Raw genomic sequence first — 17,356 nt, 5'->3', positions numbered from 1 at the left:
CTTAGAAACTTAGAAAACTGTTTAATTTGGGACACTACATTTTAAACTCAAGTGTAACAAACTGAAGCACATCTGGAAAACAGCATCTAGCATCATTAGGAGATGAAAACCGTTATATAGAAAGAAAAGCTAAAGGAATTAAGGGTGATATAGAGAAAATGGTGGTGGGGGAAAGAATAACAGGGGAAGGACACAATAAATCATATTAAAATTTGAAAGGCTGTCAAATGAAAGAGACTTACTTTGTCTGATTCCAGAAAAACCATCAATGGGCAGAAGCTACAAGAAAATGGATTTCTGAGAATCACTGAATTCTAGAAGGGAGAGCTCTGATGTTAACCAAAGTTCTTCATTTTACAGATGAAGAAACAATTTGAGAGAAGTTAAATGACTAGAATCCAGGGATACCAATTCTTAATTTAGTGCTTTTTATGTCATCCAATAAATGCATTTCATTTTAATAGTAAACAAATAACTGAATTTGCTTTCACAACCACAAACTGTTTGTGATTAAGGAGGAAAGTGATTAAACTACTAAAATCACTTAAATGTTTCCTTAAAACTGAAAATGAAAGTCCACAGGTTTTGCAAACTTTATTAGCTGCTTCTGTAGCTCGTAAAATGATGGCCATTATAAAAGCAGAAAACAGTAGAAATAAAAGCAGAGAGAATCCATGAAGACTATTCATAGTTTCACAGAATCAAAAATTTCATTTACTAAAAGAATAAATGTTTAATAATGACTTGAGATACAACCAGAAATGAGATAGTAGAGTTGTGAAAGATTAGGCATCAGAAACAGAGACAAACAGGCAGACCAACAACCAACAAAAAAGGCAACAGTAGTTCCTTTTAGGTTTAAGAAAGCAAGTACATAAGGCTTTGTCTTCACTAAAGCATTAAATCCAGTCAGACAATGAAGAAAAAAATTCTTAAACGTCTTGATAAACTGACCAAATTAGTCTTAATATCACAGCCTAAGAGAAAGATTTACAATCCAATATGGGAAGTCAAAAGCTTCATTTTAAAGTAAAGGAACAGTATTCTGTCTATGTTCTCATAAATTACATAATCTTAATTCCTATGAGTCAATAAACTTACCAATTTTAAGTCTCCACAACTGTTGGCAATACAGCTTTCTTCTACCAACTCATTTACTTTTTTTTCTAATTGTCTAATCTTTTCTTCTGGACTGAAATTAAATTTTACAAGCTATTATTTAAAGTATTAAATTATCCAATATATTAATTAGTATTTGATAGATTTTAACACTATCTTTGTGAAAATTTAATAAAACTGCATTACCATTACACAATTATACACAATTTATTCTCATTTTAGATCCTGTGACAAATGAAAAAACAGCCACTATAAACAAAAAAGTTATATCTTTAGACAAGCAGAATTGAAGTCCATGTCATTTATTAGAAAAAATTTCAAAACATTCATTACCAGAGAAAAGCTACATGTGAAGTTAAATTTCTAACTGCATAAAGGAATTGCAAGAGACAGGTTCCAAGAGTACAAAATCCTAATCTAAAAAGGCTAGAATCAACAAGATAACTGTGATAGCTGTCTCATTTCAAAGTCATTTCCTCAAAATAACAAAATTAACTCTTTCCAATATCATCTTCTTTAAGCAAGACAAGACTACTATGTTATCACACTCTGTATAACAACTCCTAAATGAAGTTTTCCCAAATGAATGGACTGGCAGATCAACCACCTGGTAATGCCAAAAGGACTTTTTTTTTTAAAAGAGAGTTGTTAAAAATGCAATTTAATCAATTAAATCATGTTCTCTAATAAACTTTACAGTTATGATATTCAACGCAAAATTAATTTACAAGTAGTTGAGGACTGTATCATGATGCATAGCAGTTATTTTAAAGTTTAGCAGTGTAAACTATTCCCACTGTCCTAAAGACTTTAATAAATTCATTTTTGCATGCTACTTGTAGGAAAGTTGGAATTTTAAAAATGTACAAGAATGTTTTGAAGACCTTGTGAACAACTAGTCTATTCTACAGATGGCCAGAAAAATGTAATACTTAAATGAAGATAAAGAATTGTCCTTATTCTCAGAAGAAACAAAATGTTATCAAATGGAAAACACAATAGAGTCTCTCTTTCTACAGAAGCATCTTAAAGTTATTGGTCAAAAAAAATTCTATTAATCAAAAAACATTCTATTTATTGTACAATCAAAATCTTTCAGGGTTTTAAGTATAGCAATTTTTAAAAAGTCTGCTAGAAATATAGATTATTGACAATCAAATCTTGAATCCATATCAGATTCAAGAAATTTTTTTTAGCTTTTTGTCTCTCTCTATAGATTACCATAAAAATTAGTTAGTGTTATAAGAAAATTTACTTTTTAATATTAGTCTGACAACCTGAAATGTGTAGGTTATGGTTTGACCATATTTTTCAAAAAGCATTTTTAAAATCATCATTTCATATTTATAACATCATTTAAGTCACCTGGACTTCAAAGGAAGTTGATACCAGTACTCAAAAAAATTGAAATGTCTAAAAAATGTATCACCCAGCACACATATGAATATTATTCTTAGGTGAGTTTACTTAAGTTCCAATAAACAGAGACTCTGTTATGAATATTATACTGATGTTGATTTTAAAAATACTTATACAGCATACATATATTTTTTAAAAGCCATTCCAACTAAAAACAATAACAAAACAAACTACATACCTGTCTTCATTTTTTGCTTCTAATGGAGGAGCAGGGCCTCTGGCCTGACCAAGAGGGTCAAAAGCAGAACCTGAGGAGAAATTGGAAAATCTGCATTAAATTTGCAATTCATCATAATAGATCCAAAAATAAATTAGGATTTAGGTCTCCAGAATAACATCATGGGATAAGTTACTTAATTTTTCTAGTTGCTATGTGAATATAAAATTCATAAATAACAAATATTTTGAATTTCTTCATATTTATACTCTATTTTTAGGATATAGACAAAAGGAGTCCATAAAATACAGCATGTATTTTGTGGGTTTTAAAAAAAGTTAAGATATAAAGATATAATGTGCTAACTTTTTTTTAAATACCAAGAAAAATTATGAATAGCCAACAATTATTTTAAGAATAGAATAAACTAAAATCACCAAATAAAGAGAAAAAAGGGTGAATAATCATAAAGGCAAAAAAAATTATCAAAGATCATGAAGTACAATTCTATGCCAATAAATATGATATTTGAAAAGAACTAGTATTTATCTTCAAAAAGAATAAAATACCAAAAGTAACCAAAAAACTAAACAGATCAATCCTAGAAGAAATCAAACAGGACCTTAAAGAATTTCTTTTGAGCCCAGGAAGCACAGAGCGCAGCCCAAGGACATGGCAAGGACAGGATCCTGAACAGACTTCAGGGAACCAGCAGCAGCAGCAGTTCCCAGATTGCTCAACCCACAAATACCACAGAAAGCTTCAAGGGTCAGTGGGAGAGCTCCATCACCCAGGAGAGGGGAGCACAGTCTGGATCCTCTTCCCTATGCCTAGAGCCCCTGGAGGAATTGAGCAGCTGATCTGAATCTCAGCCCTGAGCTCAGCCCTGACAAAGAACTCAGAAGTCAAGTAAGTGGCTGGGAAAATGCCCAAAAAAGGGGAAAAGAATAAGACAATAGAAGGTTACTTTCTTGGTAAGCAAGTATTTTCTTCCATCCTTTCCGATGAGGAGGAACAATTTAGGTCTTCAGAGGAAGACCTAAAAGTCAAGGCTTCTGCATGCAAAATCTCCAAAACAAATATGCAGTGGTCTCAGGCCACGGAAGAGCTCAAAAAAGATTTTGAAAATCAAGTAAAAGAGGTGAAGGAAAAATTGGGAAAAGAAATGAGAGCGATGCAAGAAAATCATGAAAAGCAAGTCAACAGCTTGATAAAGGAGATCCAAAAAAATGCTGAAGAAATTAACACCTTAAAAAATAGATTAACTCAAATGGCAAAAGAGGCCCAAAAAGTCAATGAGGAGAAGAATGCTTTAAAGAGCAGAATTAGCCAAATGGAAAAGGAGGTTCAAAAGCTCACTGAAGAAAATAGTTCCTTAAAAATTAGAATGGAGCAGATGGAAGCTAATGACTTTATGAGAAACCACGAAATTACAAAACAAAACCAAAAGAATGAAAAAATAGAAGATAATGTGAAATATTTCATCGGAAAAACAACTGATCTGGAAAACAGATCCTGGAGAGACAATTTAAAAATTATGGGACTATCTGAAAGCCATGATGAAAAAAAGAGCCTAGACATCATCTTTCATGAAATTATCAAGGAAAATTGCCTTGATATTCTAGAACCAGAGAGCAAAATAAATACTGAAAGAATCCACCGATCACCTCCGGAAAGAGATTCAAAAAGAGAAATTCCTAGGAATATTGTAGCCAAATTCCAGAGTTCCTAGGTGAAGGAGAAAGTATTGCAAGCAGCTAGAAAGAAACAATTTGAGTATTGTGGAAATACAATCAGGATAATACAGGATCTGGAAGCTTCTACATTAAGGGATATTGCGCGCGTGTGTGTGTGTGTTTTTATATACATATACATATATATATATATATATATATATATATATATATATATATACACAGAGAGCACAGGGTGAGTTGAATAAGAAGGGATGTTATCTATAAAAAATAAAAGTAAAGAGAGAGGAATATATTGGGAGGAGAAAGGGAGAAATGGAATAGGGTAAATTATCATTCATAAAACAGGCAAGAATAAGCTTATTCAATGGAGGAGAAAAGGGAGGAGGTGAGAGGGAAAAAGTGAAGCTTATTTTCTTCACATTTGACTTAAGGAGGGAATAACATACTCAATTTGGTATGAAAATCTACATTACACTACAGGAAAGTAGGGGAGAAGGGAATAACTAGGGTGAGGCCAATGAAAGAAGGAAGGGCAAATGGGAGAAGGGAATAAGTAGAAGTAAACACTTATGGGGAAGGACAAGGTCAAAAGAGAGAGTAGAATAAACAGGGAGCAGGATAGGATGGAGGGAAATATAGTGAGTCTTACACAACATGATTATTATGGAAGTCTTTTGCACAACTACACATGTATAGCTTATATTGACTTGCTTGCCTTCTCAGTGGAGATGGGTGGGGAGAGAGGAAGGGAGAGAAGTTGGAACTCAAAGTATCAGGGATGAATGATGAGAAACGTTTTTGCATACAAGTGGGAAATAAGAAATACAGGTAATGGGGTATAGAAATCTATTTTGCCCTACAAGAAAAGAGAGAAGATGGGGATAAGGGAAGGGAGGGGTGTGAGAAAAGGGAGGGCACATTGAGGGAAGGGGTAATCAGAATGCCAGGCATTACAGGGTGAGGGAGGGGAGAGATGGGGAGAAAATTTGGAACTCAAAATTTTTAGAAATGAATGTTGAAAACTAAAAATAAATAAACATTTAAAATTTTGAAAAAAAGAATTTCTTTGTAAGAAAGACACAGAACAGAGCCAAATTTAGAGGTGAATTCTACATGATTTTTAAAGAACAAGTTATCATATGGCTGTAATAGAATCCTACGATGTCCAAAAAAACCAGAACTTGATCATCACACAAAGGGCAATGGAGAGAACTACAGAGGGTAGGAGAAGGCTATAACAAATACCACAAAAAAGAATTACAAAGGAGAAGTGTAAAAGATGCCCTCCAGAAAAAACATAGCAAAAAGACAGGCTAGTCACAGAAAAGAGACAGTGATAGTCTACATTCTCCACTGGTAACTTTGCAACATCATGAGAAAGCAAGGAAAGACCCCAGCACATTAGGCTGATCTTCAAGGTCAATTTATAGGAGGATATGAACAAGAGCATCACAAGATGGGCAGGCATGGAGGGGTTATAATCTGAAGAGAATGCCTACAACAAGAGATCACAGATCCATTGGAGTATTTTGAGTATGTGTTTACATGTATATGTATTGTTTAATATACATGTTTATATAGATACACACATATATACATATGCACCATAGAGGAATACATATATACAAACAATATGAAAACTAGAAAAAATTAATTAGATGATATAACAAACCTCTTAAAGCTGCTTTTGTGAAACCAGCTGCCCTCACTGCTGTCATAGGACGAGCAACTCCATCCTTAAATTAATAAAAACCATTATAAGATGATTTTACAAACAAAAGATTGATCTTATGTTAAACTATTTAAAAGTTAAGATGAATCAAATGTTGACTATCTGAATTTTAGTAATTGTCGATCTAATTCTCTCATTGTGCTTCACTAGCCACCTCTGCAGCCAAAGAGAAAAGCCTGCTCTTACTTTCATCAAATTCTTATTCACTCTCTATTTAACTAGAAAATTCACTTTACCTATTACTTGGTAGTTAGTGTTTATTATGGCTTCCTACAAGGCTCTGAAATTTACACAGAAAACTTGACAAAGGCAGCAAAGGGACAGTGTGTCCTGGAGATTACCATGCCAGCATACTACTGGTCCTGTGCCCAACCCTCAAATTGGGTTTTATTTCTGAACACTGTATTAAATTGTCTAGCAACTTGAAAGAAAATATAAGGGAAAGTATCTTCCTCATATAACTCTAAGGATTTACATGAGGATCTCTCCCTCACAAATTTATACCAGTCAAATCTCTAACCCACAGATTAGAGAATTAAGCTTATTATAGAAGTAATATTTTGTTCAAAAACTAATAATTTAAAATTATCATGAAAAGAAAAACTTTACTGGCATTATTCTAGGTACTTTAAAAGAAAGCAACAGAATAAACAAATCTCAAGTTACCTGAATGGCCCCTGTCATTGGCCTCCCCAAAGATGATGTCAGTGATGTTTTAGACTGGCAAACAGAAAAATTCAGTTAGTTTAAATGATTCTGAAAACATTTACCTCTAACCCTTGTTTACTCACAGTAGTGAGGACTATAATGATAATTTAAAAAGTACCAAATTCCACTTCCTTCATCATTCTGGCTCAGGCTAATTTCAAATCACTCTCAACCATGATAAAAAACATGGTATAGTGGAAACTTCAATAAGCTTGTAGTCAGAAGATGTGGGTTCAGACCATGGCTCTGATACTTGCTAAGTATGTATCCTAACATAATTAACTTCACTTTTCTAAATCTGTTTCCTGTTCTGTAAAATGAGGATGATAATATTTATAGTACCCAAAGTTAGAGATTCTTACAAGAAAACTTTATATAGCATGATATCAGTGTAAGTTGTTATTCCATGTGTACCATCAAAAAAAGCACCAAAACCCAAGCCAGCTCTAGGATCCTGTGCATGATGCCTAATCAATTTGACTAATAATAACATACCATATATTACAAGATTCATGGTTCTGTATCATGGTTACTCATTTACCAAAAGAAAAAGCTAATATAGGAGTTAGTGATCTTCATGGGCAAACAATTTCTCTGAACCTTCATTTCCTCACTTGTAGAACTGAGAAAATGCCTCTAGTGCCCACATCAGTGTTGCCATGAGGATGAAATGAGATAAAAGTATGAAAGAAGCTTTGAAAACTTTTAAGTACTGTACAAATATCAGCTATTCTCATTATCCTATACTGTGTCTACAGATCTCTTCAATTTTACAACCAAGAAAGGGACTCACAGGAGTCCAGAATGCCATTAGGTCAATCTAACATTTTTTTCTCAAATCTTGGACAATTTTACATACTCTATACATCACATGTAGGATAGGAACATACAGATAACTAATAATTTGGGTCATGTTGCCAAGGTGTATCAGTGTATAATTTATATCTCTTTTCTGGTCTCATATAGCACTTCTAATGCTCTTGCACATAAACAAGACACAAATATGTAGTTCTGGGACACCTTCTCTGTATTTTGCTTTTACATTTAGTACTTCTTAGGTGACTCTCATTCAAAATGCTCTAACATTCATAAGGTAAAAATCAAACATCCATATAAAATAAAAGAATGAAATCTATACTGGGTTTGAGTATAATAGTCTAGAAAAGTCAAAGGGTAAATTCTGTGACCGCAGGAAGTGAAGGAAAACTAATAATAAATACACACTCAACATAGGGAATTGATCATACTTGACGTTTTGACAACTTGCCAAATTAGCTGAAGGGCACATAATACAGAAAACTGATGGAGGGAGTACAACTGTACATTGGAAAAATGTCTTTGAGTGCTCATGATGCTTTTAAGGACAGAAGAATAATCTCCATTGGTAAAGTCTATGCTTAAACCTGTAAGGGTTTAAAGAGGAAAAAGTCCACTTAATAGCTTCATTGAAATAAAACTGACCCCATATCCAGTGGCTATCGGTCGAGTTGCTGCTGTGTTGGGTATTTTGGCAGTTATCTTGAGGAAAAAAGAAAAAATAAAGTAATTTATTGAATTAATGTGTTTTTATAAGCTAGGAAAACAGAATCTGTCAAGGAAATGGAAAAGAGAGGATCATGAATAAGGACTTTTTTATATTATGTACAAGAGTTCATACATGGCTAATTTCTTAAAAATTATACTTTTTAGGTGCTCAAGTACAATCATAAAACAAGAGTAGAGGCAGATCACTCTCTCATTTGGGATTCAGAGAATCACAAAATCTCAGAGTTTGAAGTTTCCTCAGAGGACTAGATCAATCTATTCCTAGCTAGGAATAAATTTCTACAGTGTCCTGCTAAATAATCATCAGGCCTTCATTTGAGGACTTCTATTAGAGGGAGAAGTGCAGCTAGGTGGCTCAGTGGATAGAAGACTGAGCCTAGAGTCAGTTAGACCTGGGTTCAAATCTGACCTCAGACACTTAAAAGCTATGTGACCTAAACTTAACTCTTAACTCTATTTGCCTTAGTTCCTCATCTGTAAAATAAGCTGGAAAAGGAAATGACAAACCACTCCAAAAAAAAATCCCAAAACTCAAATGGGGTCATGAAAAGTTAGACAAAAATGAACAGGTAAAGGGGAACCTTTACATTACATTCTGTGGTCAATCTGTTCCACTTTTGAACAATTCTATGCCCTTCTCTATCAACTGCTTCTGGTTCTGATTTATGAAGATGTGCTGTTGATTGTGAATGAGGAATTGATGTGAGTTATGTTCTGGTGAAAATACATGAACTCTTCCAGGCTGATGATGGGATCCATGGGATCATTCAGTTTAGTACAATGGAATTATGCTTTGGTATGTAATCTCTCACTAACTTCAGGAATTAAATCATCACATTATTCTCTACTAATAGCTCAAATGATTAGCAAAATTTGAAAAATAAAGCATATTTCAAACAATTAGTGGTTTAAACTAATCTCTGTCTGTTTTGTAAAAGTGTCTCTATTTGCAAGCATGTAAATAAATCCTTCAATTTCCTGTATAACAAAATTTACTTACTGGAGGTCTTCTGCCATGACTAGTTCTCACAGCCTGCTGAAATGCTGTATCATTTTCCAATTCCTAAAATTAAAATGTATATGTTTAGCGTTTAACATGAATTAGGAATTGAGAAGGGGTAAAATTTAATTGCCTATCTAAAACTCTCTTTCTTTCAAAACCTTCCATAATCTCGCTTACCGTACCCATCTAACCATTTCCTATTACTGACACATACAACATCCTTAATCCTATTATTATATTCAGGTTTTCTTACTATCATTTTTATAGCTTCAGCTTGTTCTAGTCCTCTCAATAAACATTTCCTGATTGCTTAAAGAAAGTAAAAAATAAAAATGCATCTTTCCATACTGTCTAATGTGGTATTTTGGGGAAAGACTGCTCAGCTTGGAGTCACTAGACCTAGATTCAACTGTGACATTTACATTATGACATTGGGCAAGTTGCTTAAGTTCTCAGATCCTTATCTGTAAAATAGGGATAAAGTGCTTGTATTATCTATGTAGCCAAATTGTTGTGTTAATTTAATGAGAATATTTGTGTAAAGCGCTTTGCAAACCTTATTAGTATAATGTAAATAAATGTCAATTATTACCAACTTTTCAAAATCTGAAGATAAAGATGAATGTGCGTTTGCTAAAATACTAGGTTAGAATGTTTTAAAAGATGATTTCATTACTTACATGCATTTCCTTCATTAAAAAAAAAACACAACAGAATTTTATGGTTCTCAGTGAACCATAAAATATAATGTAACTTTTCTAACATTTGAACATTAATGAATGCCTGCCTGATTCTCTTTTCTCCTTGACCTTTATATACTCATGGGTATTCCTTTCTCCATCCTATCCTTTTTTTGATCTTGGAGGATCACAGACATATAGATACAGAGTGCCCCCGAAGTCTTAGTTTCACACAGCTTTTAAGCTCCTTAAGCTTAAAAGTGCAGGAAGAGTTTTGGGGTCTCCTGTACCTAGATGCAGCCAGGAAGCTCCAGATAACCTCTCCAACTCTGCCCCACAGGCCTTCTTCTCAAGCAAGTAACACCTTCAGACCTAGAGGGTTCTTCCACCTCTTGTGGAGTTCTTCTCAGAACCTCTTGTCCCTAAGGGAAAAGCACCCAGCTAGCCTTTCTTCTCTCTTCAAACCCAGCCCAGGCCATGAAGCCTAGGATCCCTCTTCCACATTGCCTGTACCCAGGTAAATTCCTGTCCCCTCCCCATTTCAACTCCCTTTTATATGTTTTTCTCCCACTTGAATGTAAGCTCCTTGGGGGCAGGGAATATCTTTCTGCTTGTATTTTTATCTCCAGTGCTTAGCACAGGGCCTAGCACACAGTAAGTTTACTGAATGAACTATTTATCAACCTAATGATCTATCTATCTTCTATCTATTCATTTATCTTTTATTCTTTCTTTACAAATGGCTAGGCAAAGGATACAAAAAAAAATATTAACATAAAAATTCCAATAATTGGTCTGATGTTTATCACAGAAAAAATTTAGATAATTCTTTCTGTTCATTCTTTTAATTAAATTTTATTGAGGATACATTACGTTGTTTTAAAAAAGTTACCTTATGTTCCACAGAATTTAGTGTTTAGATTTGTAAACCAGCTTATATATAGGTTATAAAAAGTTATTAAGCTCTGCACATAAAGTTTAAGATGAATCAAATAGTCACTATTTGAATTTTAGTATCTCTCTTCTTGCTTCTCCTCTTTTTGCATAATTGCCACCAGTATTCCTGCTTCCAGCCAATACTGTCTACAAATTGTGTCATAAATTATGTAGATATTTACTAATGTTTAGGAAAAAACATAAAATAACAAAAATGATGGAAATTCCCATAGCCTGATGCTTCTGTCACAAGAAAAATTTTCTTTGGTTAATTAATTAAATTTTACTAAGTAAGATATATGAAATTATATTAGGAAAGTAACTTTATTTTCTATGGAATGTAAGGCATTTAGATTTTAAATAACAGAGTGTAAGACAACTTTCTAATATTCCAATATTCACTAATGGAGAAAGTACAGATGTGGATAATCCATAAATTCCTATTTGGCTTTCAAATGGCTGACTCTTGTGCTTCTATTTATACTTCTATTTAAATGTAGTTACCTGATGTCCTAATACTTCACTTTATTCTTATGTCTGGGGACTTTATACCACATTGCAAAGATATGACAATTCAGGAAGAATTACTAAACACATTTTCCCATCCTGTTATCCCACTTAATTTCTTGGTGCTAGCAATCAACCTATGTAAAACACTAATCAGAGAAGAGCTTCACTAATCTTCCTCAGGGCTGAGGCAGAAAAACATGTATCAATAAACCAATTAAACAGAATAAACCAATCAATAACAACTTAAGAGTACACTATTTTAATAGTCTTTAGAGTTTATTTTTTTTCACATATACCATGCTTACTGGGGTTTTTTTTAGTGTAACTTCCCTCCCAATTCTTATAAACAACATTTTATTTCAGAAAGAAACCACTTTTCAGAAATCTCTAAAAGCTGTGGAACTGCAGAACAAAGAGATTTAAGAATTTCTAAATTATGTTGATGTTCACTACAGACATTAACTTTTGGCTCTGATAATCTAAAAAGCAAATTAACTTTCCTATCTCCTTCAGAAGCTCCATAAGGAGAAAGACTATGCCATTCTTTGATGTTTGTCAGACCGGAACAATTCCTTGCTTGACACAAGTTTGTTGAACCTAATTAAATTTTGCTCCATTATTCACTTCTCAGTGGTTCAGGATATCAGTATCTAAGAAGATTTTGCAGGCTTAGACTTACAAATCACTCAGAGATTGTATAGCACTCAAAAGAGTTCTCTGGGTGAGATTTCAAATTAAGATACCTCCCAACTTCATTATATATATATGTATACGTACATATTGCCTGCCTGGATAGGCTAAATAGAAGTTCTTCGAGGGCAGGCACTATTTCGTTTTGTCTTTGTATTCTCAGTGCTTTTCACAGTTTGTGTCACATAGTAAGCACTTAATAAATGCTCCCTGACTTCATCTTTTCTCACTGAGATTAACTTAATAGCCTCTCTTAAGAGTACTCCTACTCTATTCCCCTCTCCAATCTAATCTTCATACAATTTCTTAAATTTTTTTTCTAATATATTGCTGTTATAATATCACTCTCCTACTCAGGAATCTTCAGTGGCTCTCCACTGACTACTAAATAAAATAAAACTTTCTATACTTGAAATTCAAGGCCCTCCATAACTTACCTTCCAGCTGAATTTCAATGTACTCCTTAATTTTTACTCCACAATTACAGCCAAATTCAATGATTCTTTACCTCTCTTTCTGTCTCTATACCTTAGCTCACATTATCCCCAATGCCTGAAATGGAACGCTTAAAAGGCCCTCACTCCAAATAAAGGTGACATCATACTTTAAAAACTTTTCACAGCATATCTCTTTTGTGTGATTATCACACTCTGCTGTACCAGTCATCTGAGTATGTTTTTCCTCTCCCCACCATTAGACCCCCTTGAGGGGAGGGTCTATGCCATTTTAACCACAGTAATCAGAATAGTTTGTACATAGCAGGCATTTGCTGAATTGATGGACAGTTTATTTTCTTTATTTTTCAGTCAGTTAACTAGTATTTTTTGTGTGCCTACACTATGCTGAGGCCTAAAGATACAAAGAAAAACAATCAAAAAAGCAACAACAAAAACCCCTCTACTCTCAAGGAACTCACAGGTTTACAAGGGAAACAACATAACAAGCAACTATGTACAAGCAGGATAAACTGGAGGCAGTAATCAGAGAGGAGACACTACTGTTATTAAGAGGGATGTAGAGAGGCTCCTTGCAGAAGGTGGGGTTTTAACTGAGACTTGAAGGAAGTCAAGGAAGCTGGGATGTGGACTTGAGAAGGGAGACTTAGTTCAGGCATGGGGATAGTCAGTGAAAAAGCATGAAGTTGGAAAATAGATTGTGTGTGCAAGGAGGCCAGGGTCACTGGATTGTAGAGAATATGCAGGAGAGTAAGAAATAAAAAGCCTTGGAAAGGTAGGAAGGAGTCAGTTTATAAAGGACTTTAAAAGCCAACTACAAGATTTTATATTATTCTGGAGATAATTGGGAGCCGCTGGAGTTTAATGAATGAGGGTGGGTGGGGGTGGGGAAGATTGTATTTTAGGAAAATCAATTTGACAACTGAGTAGGGAGAAGCTTGAGGCTGGATGACCAATCAAAAGAGTCCACTGTAATAGTGGAGGTGTGTGGTGGTGAGGGCCTGCATCACGGTAGGTACAATGTCAGAGGAGAGAGTTATATGTGAAATATATTATGAATGTAGAATCAACTGGACTTGACAACTCATTGGGTATATGGAAGTTGAATTTTAGTGTAAGTAAGGTGGATTTTAGTGTGTGTAAAGTGAATTTTTGTCATTATTTCTCAGAGTTCAGTTTCCCAGGATCCATAGCCATAACAACCTCTGGTTCCAAGGTACTAGATACAAATTCTCACAGGTATGGTTCAAAACATTTCCACCACCCTTGTGCATAGTTATATAATGGTAAATAATATAAACATCCACGGCAGCTGTGCAGTGAGATACAGCGATGGGGTTATGTAAATTTGTGAGGTTATTGCTGGTAATATGCCTTCTTTGTCTATTGGTCTATAAAACAGGTAGTCACTAGATAGTGAATGGGGAACCCTTAGGCTTGAATGCACAAACACGGTCTGTGCCTCAACTAGCCCCCATTGAGGCTTGGGGGGAACCTTAGGTTTGAATGTACAAGTTGAAATGCTGTCCGTGCCTTGATCAGTCCCCATCAATGCTTGGGGGGATTTAGAGGAAGCACAAATTGTGCCTGTCTCAACTGACCCCTGGAGACAAAGGGGTACTTGCCTCTCCTTCTCACTGGTCCCTGAGAGAATTAGGGAATGCTGTAGGAGTTTGTGCTCCCTTTATCAGCAATCCTCTTCTGAGAAACTTGACTAGGATAAAGTAAGATTATTAACCCCTTCTTAGAGTCTTTCCTGTCTGACCAAATCAAGAGTGAACCTGTGCTAGCAGTCATCCTGTGTGCTGTGTTTATCTGTCTTATACTGGGTATAGGAAGGTACGAGACATTGAAGAGTCCAGGATGACACCTAGGTTGTGAGCCTGTGAAATTGGAAGAATGATGGCACCCTCCACAGTAATAGGGAATTTAGGAAGACGGAGGGGCTTAGGGGGAAAGATAATGAGTTTACTTTTGGATATATTGAGTTTCATATGTCTGTGTCATTTATAAAATTATCCTCATCTTCTAACAGACCTTCCTATCAAAAATAAAGTTGGAGGTTAGTAAAATTAATGAATTCACCACCCATTCAACAAACATTTACTAAGCACTATTGAGAACAAGAGACTACATTCTCCACTGTGGGGGAAGCAGGAAAAGAGGACAAAGAAAAATAAGAAAAGTTCACTATACAAATTACTGTAATTCAAGGTAGAATGTAGTACGTGCCCTAAGACAAGTAAAGATGAATTCCTAACAGAGTTCTGCAGAAGGAAAGATCTGCCATGATCTCTGCACCAGTACATTTGAACTAAGCTCAGAAAATGCAGAATGCTGAAAACAACAAACGTCTACCAGAACCAGCACGCCAATATTAGACTGAAAATTTGCAGCAGTAAATGTTTTACCTCAGTGTCATAGGTCGGATTATAATCATTGTAACCGGAATAGAGATCATCTTCATCCGTCTCTGGAGCCAGGTGTACATTTTGCATCATTTGTACCTATGAAGAATTTGATATGCTAAATATGTTTTTAAGCATAAACAACAAAGGTTTCAAAACAATTCTAAAGCCAAAAAGGTTTCCATGATTTGGCTATTATGTTATTCCTGGTAGTTCTACATTTTTTATATTATCAAAAAAAAGCAATTCCAATTTTGTCCTTTGAATAAGCAGGGGTTTTGAATTGGCTTTGCTTAACTTTTTCTTTGACTAATTGAGTGGAGGTGTGGGATGGAGAGACAGGATCTAGAGAGGCAGGTGGAAATAACTGCTGTCATGATAGGGAGGTACAGGACAAACTCCACTAGGCTCTGGAGACCAAGAAACTGGGTTCAAAACCTGCTTTTGACTCTTACTACCACAGTGAGATTGTCTAAGTCAATTACTGTCCCTGGGGCCTGTTTCCTCATTTGTAAAATGAGAGAGTTGGACCAGACAGCTTCTGTGGTCCCTTTTAGATGTAGAGCTTTGATCCTACGTGGAAACAGGGTATCAATAGAACTTTTTTTTTTTCTTTAAGAATGCTTTCAGTTTTATTAGTGTTTGAAAAAGAACATATAATATTATATTCCTTATATACCACTATAACTTATTATCTACATCATTACTTCATAAAGCATACCAAGTTAATCATGTGGTTTTTGTTAGCTTTGTTGTTGATGTGATCGATAATGCTAATAGTTTTCCTAATATTGAACCAGCCCTGTAGTCCTGGTATGAATCCTACCTGATCATAATGTATTAATCTCGTGATAAGATGCTGTATTCGTTTTGCTAGAATCTTATTTAAAATTTTTGCATCTATATTCATTAGGGAAATTGGTCTATAATTTTCTTTCTCTGTTTTGTCTCTTCCTGGTTTGGGTATCAAAACCATGTTTGTATCATAGAAAGAATTTGGGAGGACTCCTTCTTCCCCAATTTTCAAGAATAGTGTATGTAGTATTGGAATTAACTGTTCTTTAAATGTTTGATAGAATTCACTTGTGAATCCATCTGGCCCTGGAGATTTTTTCCTAGGGAGTTCATTGATGGCTTGTTCAATTTCTTTTTCTGAGATGGGGTTGTTTAAGTATTCGACTTCCTCTTCTGTTAATCTGGGCAATTTGTATTTTTTAAAATATTCATCCATCTCGTTTAGATTATCGAATTTGTGGGCATAAAGTTGGGCAAAGTAGTTTCTAATTATTGTTTTAATTTCCTCCTCATTGGAGGTGAGTTCACCCCTTTCATTTTTAATATTAGTAATTTGATTTTCTTCTTTCTTTTTTTTAATCAGATTGACCAAAGGTTTATCAATTTTATTAGTTTTTTCATAAAACCAACTATTGGTTTTATTTATTAATTCAATAGTTTTCTTAATTTCAATTTTATTAATCTCTCCTTTGGTTTTTAGTATTTCTAATTTGGTATTTACTTGGGGATTTTCAATTTGTTCTTTTTCTAGCTTTTTCAACTGCAAGCCTAAGTCATTGATCTCCTCTTTCTCTATTTTATTTATGTAAGCATTCAGAGATATAAAACTTCCCCTAATAACTGCTTTTGCAGTATCCCATAAGTTTTGGTATGTTGTCTCACTATTGTCATTCTCTCGAATGAAATTGTTGATTGTTTCTATGATTTCTTCTTTAACCCAACCCTTCTTTAGAATTAGATTATTTAGTTTCCAATTGATTTTTGGTTTCTCTTTCCATGGCCTTTTATTACATGTAATTTTTAATGCATTATGATCTGAAAAGGATGCATTGATTATCTCTACCTTTCTGCACTGGATTGTGAGATTTTTATGTCCTAGTACATGGTCAATTTTTGTAAATGTTCCATGTACTGCTGAGAAAAAAGTATATTCCTTTCTATTCCCATTTAATTTTCTCCGAAGATCTATCATATCTACCTTATCCAGAGTTTTGTTTACCTCCTCAACCTCTTTCTTGTTTATTTTGAGGTTGGATTTATCGAGTTCAGAGAGGGGGAGGTTGAGGTCCCCCACTAGTATAGTTTTGCTATCAATTTCTTCCTTCAACTCCCCCAACCTCTCCTCTAAGAATCTGGATGCTATACCACTTGGAGCATACATGTTTAGTAATGATATTGCTTCATTGTCTATGGTGCCTTTTAGCAGGATATAGTTTCCATCCTTACCCTTTTGATTAGATCTATTTTTGCTTTTGCTTTGTCTGAGATTAGGATTGCTACTC

General features: G+C 34.5%; 1 protein-coding gene across 5 annotated transcripts in view; it reads right to left on the bottom strand.

Annotated features, from left to right (window-relative positions):
- Positions 1-17,356, bottom strand: part of IFT88 (intraflagellar transport 88) — a 122,936-nt gene that overhangs the window by 97,714 nt on the left and 7,866 nt on the right. For 3 of the 5 annotated variants that reach the window (XM_072611677.1, XM_072611680.1, XM_072611682.1), the window contains exons 2-8: positions 15,063-15,158; positions 9,378-9,440; positions 8,294-8,350; positions 6,791-6,844; positions 6,065-6,128; positions 2,717-2,786; positions 1,102-1,192 (exon numbers count right to left, since the gene is read on the bottom strand). In XM_072611677.1, coding sequence (XP_072467778.1) covers positions 1,102-1,192; positions 2,717-2,786; positions 6,065-6,128; positions 6,791-6,844; positions 8,294-8,350; positions 9,378-9,440; positions 15,063-15,152 — 489 coding nt within the window. In that variant the 5' untranslated portion in view covers positions 15,153-15,158. The remainder of the gene's footprint in view (positions 1-1,101; positions 1,193-2,716; positions 2,787-6,064; positions 6,129-6,790; positions 6,845-8,293; positions 8,351-9,377; positions 9,441-15,062; positions 15,159-17,356) is intronic. The other 2 variants (XM_072611678.1, XM_072611681.1) reach the window with 1 other exon arrangement.

This window comes from Notamacropus eugenii, chromosome 5 (assembly GCF_028372415.1).
Source record: "Notamacropus eugenii isolate mMacEug1 chromosome 5, mMacEug1.pri_v2, whole genome shotgun sequence".
Taxonomy (NCBI): domain Eukaryota; kingdom Metazoa; phylum Chordata; class Mammalia; order Diprotodontia; family Macropodidae; genus Notamacropus; species Notamacropus eugenii.
The sequence above is the reverse complement of the archived record's forward strand: the minus strand, read 5'-3'. Positions and strand labels throughout refer to the sequence as shown.